General features: G+C 34.7%; 1 protein-coding gene across 1 annotated transcript; it reads left to right on the forward strand.

Annotated features, from left to right (window-relative positions):
• Positions 734–4,752, forward strand: LOC109820464 (type IV inositol polyphosphate 5-phosphatase 9-like). Its single transcript, XM_020386609.1, has 8 exons — positions 734–828; positions 920–1,071; positions 1,178–1,285; positions 1,524–1,863; positions 2,366–2,553; positions 3,231–3,339; positions 3,452–3,603; positions 4,345–4,752. The coding sequence occupies exons 1-8, from the start codon at positions 805–807 to the stop codon at positions 4,574–4,576; spliced, it is 1,305 nt and encodes a 434-aa protein (XP_020242198.1). The 5' UTR covers positions 734–804; the 3' UTR covers positions 4,577–4,752.

Below are 5,260 nucleotides of genomic sequence, written 5' to 3' on the forward strand. Positions count from 1 at the left end.
ACAAAAGAAAACAACATATTATAAGAAATATGTTTCTTATAATTCATTTCCTTATTTTTCCCGCCAACCAAACAACACCAAAACAAGTTTTCTTAAAAAAACACTCACATCATCCTATAATAAGGTGACCACTCATCTCATCTCATCTCCATTTCTTTGAGTTCCTTCTTTTTTTTAGCCAACCAAGCAATCCCAAAACCTTTTTTTCTTAGAAATAGGTTTCATTTTCTTTGATTTCCCTCTTTTTTTAGTCAAACAAACTGCCCCTAAGAAGAACAAGTCTCCGCTTTGTCCTGATCTCAAGAAGAGGATCGAAGCGCTCGTATTTAAGCAGTCTCGTAGTCTCGGAGGTATTCGGTGTGGGCTTTAAGCAGATCCGTGTAGAACGATATGAAAACCTACGGGACTAGTAGTCTCGTAGTTTTTTAGCGTGATTAATGGCGACTAAATATACAGGACTATGAGTCCCGTATGTTTCGAATGCACCGTTTTTTTAAAAACGACCTTTTTTTGACCTGTTGGCCAAAAGATGTCGTTTTTGCTAAATAATTAGCAAAACGGTCGGTTTTGCTAATTATTTAGCAAAAAGGGCCTTTTTATCAAAATCCCCTTAAGAAAATATTATAATACGTCTGAAATAATCCAAACCTGGAGCTTCATGTACCTTGCTACCCTTTAAAGATTATATTACAAAAAAGGACTACAACTTTCTGAATAAAGTTGTCACATCCCTCTCATCCCCTCATACCCTCCATCCGTTCCCTTTATTCACCTTCCTCGCTCCCCCACTCCTCCTCCATCACCATGCAAGAAAACAACAATCAAGAAGTGAGAACCTTCTCTCCTTTCTCCTCTCTTTTCAACTTTAGCTATTATGTTAAAGGCTAATTCGTACCTTTATCTCTATGCAATTTCCTAGGTTATGTGGCCTAAATTGGTGGCCAACAAGCTTTTTCGCATACCATCGGGGAATCAATGCTTCGTTGCCGACTTCCCAATCACTGATAATTTGGTAGATACTGCAAGCTCCAATATTGTATCTCATAACCATAAGCACATCCACAAGTATAAGTGAGTTTTAAAGCTTTTTAGGTATTAATAATATTGAATCAATTGTGCATCAACTAACGAATGCTAATACGATTATTTCTCCTTGTTTCGGTTCACTAATTTTAAGGTTGTTTGCTAGCACATGGAATGTTGGAGGAGTTCAGCCATCAGATGATCTCGATTTGGATGATTGGTTGGATACCAGAAACAATTCTTATGATATCTATGTTCTTGGGTATGTATGCGTATATTCCAACTCTTACTGATTACATGAGTAAACCGAAACTGGCGTGTCCCTCCGTTGTACTACATGTCGTTGATGTGACACATATTCAGATCACTGTAAAATTGTATGTCAGTATATTCTCAGATCTTAGTCGATTGTTTGAATGTGTGTCACGTCACACCAATCAATACCCTGTAACGACACAAAACATGAAAATGTGTACTAACAAACTCTAAATCTTTTAAAGGTTCCAAGAGGTAGTTCCTCTCAAAGCCAAGAACATTCTAGGCGCAGAGAAGAGCAAGGTCTCCTCAAAGTGGAACTCACTCATCAGGACAACACTAAACAAGACCCTATCAGACCCAAGTCATGAGGAGCCTAAGTTAGGTGAGAAGCAAAAGGTGTATCCTTATGAAAATGACAAGTCTTCTTCATTAAGAAAAGCCAAAGATTATAGATGCATAGTGAGCAGACATATGGTTGGAATATTTCTCACGGTTTGGATCGGAAGCAATCTTGCACAGTACATTCTCCATACAAGTGTTTCATGCATTGGTTGTGGCATTCTTGGATGCCTTGGCAACAAGGTGTGTATTTTACTTAAAGTAAATTACGATGAATGGTCATTTATATCCTGTTCTTCAAGAAATTTCCTCATACAATAAGTTCAATAAACATTCCATATTTTATGCTCATTAATGAGTTAAATGTTAGTTTTGTAGCTGAGTTTTGCTCTTCAGACATATTGCATTTTTGAAGAAAATTCGAAGGGCCATTGTCTGTTAGTTTAAAGCTCAAATGTTCGCACAAACATTTGTCCAAGCGTAGATGTTTATCTAGATGCTCGAAAAACAAAGCTCCAACAAAATCAATAAGTGACCCATAGATGAAGCAGATTTTCATAAAACTTACCAGATAAGGAAATTTCTTGAAAAAAAATAAATGAACAGTCTTTCTTGTAATTTATCATTCCATTTATTCAATCAAAATTATTGGTGAAAACTTTTTTTTTTGGTCAATGAAGAAAAAAAAAAAGTTTTTGTTGGTGAAAACTTTGGTTGATCCAAATTGTTCGATTGTATTTATTAGGGTTCAGTATCAGTCAGATTTTGCTTGCATGGTACAAGTTTTTGCATCGTGTGCTGTCATTTGGCATCGGGAGGGAAGGAAGGTGATGAAGTTCGTCGAAATTCAGATGCCATGGAGATATTCTCTAGGACGACTTTTCCACGAGGTTCTGAATCTTTGGATTTACCGCAAAAAATCCTCGATCATGAGTGAGTAAACTAACAAAAAAAATTTCCCCAGAAAGTCTAACTTAGATTATTAAAACATTAACAATGGAAAACTAACAAAAGGACAGATCGGTTTGATACTAAGGTTTGAAATAAATAAGCAACAACCTTGATTCTATATTTACTTTTTGAAATTTGTGTTATGACGAAAAAGATAAAAGCAAGCGATAAATGAAGTAAACCTTGTAAAGTTGATAAAGCTAAGTAGTTAAAAATATGGAACTATTTCCTTTGAAATATTTTAGTCGTTGCCCATTGCATGTTTTTATTTACTTGTTTATGTAATCAAACAGTAATTAAGTATCTTAATTGTTTAATGATGGTCCCAAACTAACTTATTATAATTTAATATAGAATCTCTATCGCTAATATTATTGGACAAATCGGCTAAAGGTCTTGCTGGTTTAGCAAACCTAATTTGAAAAACATATAACTAAGATACAACTTGGTTAATTAAATTATTTATAATGGTGGTTTATTGAAAGCAATATGAGTGATAGTGCTACAAACTATTATTTTTCTTCCATTAGCGTTACTATATGACACCAACGATAACGACCACTATAGTATTTAATTATGTCTTTTGTATCGTGTTGCTCAAATTTTCTTTCCATACCACAGTTATTAACTGAATTATTTGTTTCTCGTTCCATGAACAGTCGAATAATAATGCTTGGAGATTTGAACTATAGAATATCCTTGCCAGAGGATGCAACAAGGTCACTTGTTGCACAAAAAGAATGGAACAAATTGTTGGAAAAAGATCAGGTACCTGTCCCATTTTTTTATTCCTCTTGAATGAAAATCATTAAATCTTACTTTAATTCTTAAAATAAAAAAAATGCATATGATGTACTTACTGAATTATTTTTTCATTCAGCTACTTGCTGAGGTCTCAGAGGGTAGAACCTTTAAAGGTTGGCAAGAGGGCTCAATCACATTTTCACCCACTTATAAATATTACCCTAATTCTAGTGAGTACTATGGTTGTCTTCAAGGCAAAAAAGGAGAGAAGAAGCGTGCTCCTGCATGGTGAGTTCAAATAGGTTGACATATTTTCACTTCATAATTTGAAAGATAATAGTTCTATGTACAATTGTTACAAAAAAACCTCGTTCATCTATATACAGCTTGATTTTTAAGAAATTAACCCCCTAAAAAGCACCATCATCTATTGCAAAATAATGAACATGTTAATGTTATAATTAATGGAGGTTTGCTCTTTGGACGCAATGATAGATGTTGGCGCTTGATTAGACGTTTGAATAGTACACATGCACTTCATAGATTTTAGGGGTTTAAAGGAAGAAAATAGAGGAAAAAAAAAATTTAGTTCTCCGATTAAGGGGCTGTTTGGTTCTTTTTTTTGGGTGGTAAAAGTGGGGAAAGCTGTCAAAAATGCCAGCTTTTTGGCAGCTTTCCCCCAAAATCACCCCTTAAAAAGGTGATTTTAGGGGAAAGCTGGCAAAAAGCTGACATTTTTGGCAGCTTTCTCCTCTTTTACCACCCTAAAAAACCTATCCAAACAGCCCCTAAGTAAAATCCACTTTTTGTTCATTAACCTGGAATTCATGAGAACCAAAAGCCTGCAGAATCAAACTGTATTGGAAAATGAAAATTTCATTAATGATCACAGATAATGGTTTTTTTTATTGGATTTTTCATATGAGAGAATTTCTTGAAAAAGTGTATAAATGGAGGAGTTCTCTTGTAATTAATTACCCTAATTTTATTATCAATAATTCAATAACTTTTTTTTTGTGTGTTTTGTAGGTGTGATAGAATAATATGGTATGGTAAAGGATTGAAGCAAAATCAATATGACAGGAGTGAGACTAATTTATCTGATCATCGACCAGTTAGGGCAATTTTTACTGTGGAGGTCCTTGATGAAAGAGCTCCAAGTCCTTCTAAAAGCTTGATATTGTCAAACAGATTGGAATGCATCGAGAGCTGTATTGATTTGTTAAGTGCAGATGAAGGACTAAGCAGTGCAAATTCATGACAAATTTTCTTTAGTTTTGTTTGTATAGGACGTGTCTTTCTCAATCCTTCTATATATGGATGAGTTCACTTCAGTATGTTCATTTAGATTGAGATTTGTTGTCACGATTAAATGAGTGGTTAGTAACCCACTAAGAATTTTTTTGTCAAATTCTGTTCGCTTATTCTTATGCTTGTTTGGACACTTATATTTCTTATAGTCAAATAAAAACCCTCTCCCTCCATGAGGGCACTTATCTCAATGCGAGTGCAGCTTTAGCAACCCCCCCCCCCACACCCCGCCCAAAATGGATAATTAATCCTTATCTTTATACCATATATAAATTGATGAAGCAAGCTGTATTTTAGCGCCAGGATACAGGAGAAGTCCAGAAAGAAACAATAAGAATGTTTTTTTTCTCGCAATATTCCTCATGTGCAAATTCTCTATACCTAAAGTTCTTTTAATAAAGCAAGGATTATTTCATCTTGATTTTCAATCGGACAAACAATGAAAGAGATTTTAGAGGCTGGGCCATGGTTCTTTGGATCAAGACAGTTTTGTTTTAAACACTTGGTCTCTTGACACTGATATTGAGAAAATTCAAGATTACACTTACCACTATGTGGAATTCAGTTGCCATCTAAAATTGAATTTGTGGAGGCTCCCTCTGGTATCAGTAAGATTGCTAGTACTGTTGGTATT

This window comes from Asparagus officinalis, chromosome 8 (genome assembly GCF_001876935.1).
Source record: "Asparagus officinalis chromosome 8, Aspof.V1, whole genome shotgun sequence".
In the NCBI taxonomy this organism is placed as follows: domain Eukaryota; kingdom Viridiplantae; phylum Streptophyta; class Magnoliopsida; order Asparagales; family Asparagaceae; genus Asparagus; species Asparagus officinalis.

What these genes read in the sequence shown, in the direction of transcription:
- LOC109820464 (XM_020386609.1), top strand. Translation starts at nt 805, where the DNA reads ATGCAAGAAAACAACAATCAAGAA. An exon ending in TATGATATCTATGTTCTTGG is followed by an intron (nt 1,286 to 1,523) that starts GTATGTATGCGT and finishes AATCTTTTAAAG; the next exon opens with GTTCCAAGAGGTAGTTCCTC. An exon ending in CAAAAAATCCTCGATCATGA is followed by an intron (nt 2,554 to 3,230) that starts GTGAGTAAACTA and finishes TTCCATGAACAG; the next exon opens with TCGAATAATAATGCTTGGAG.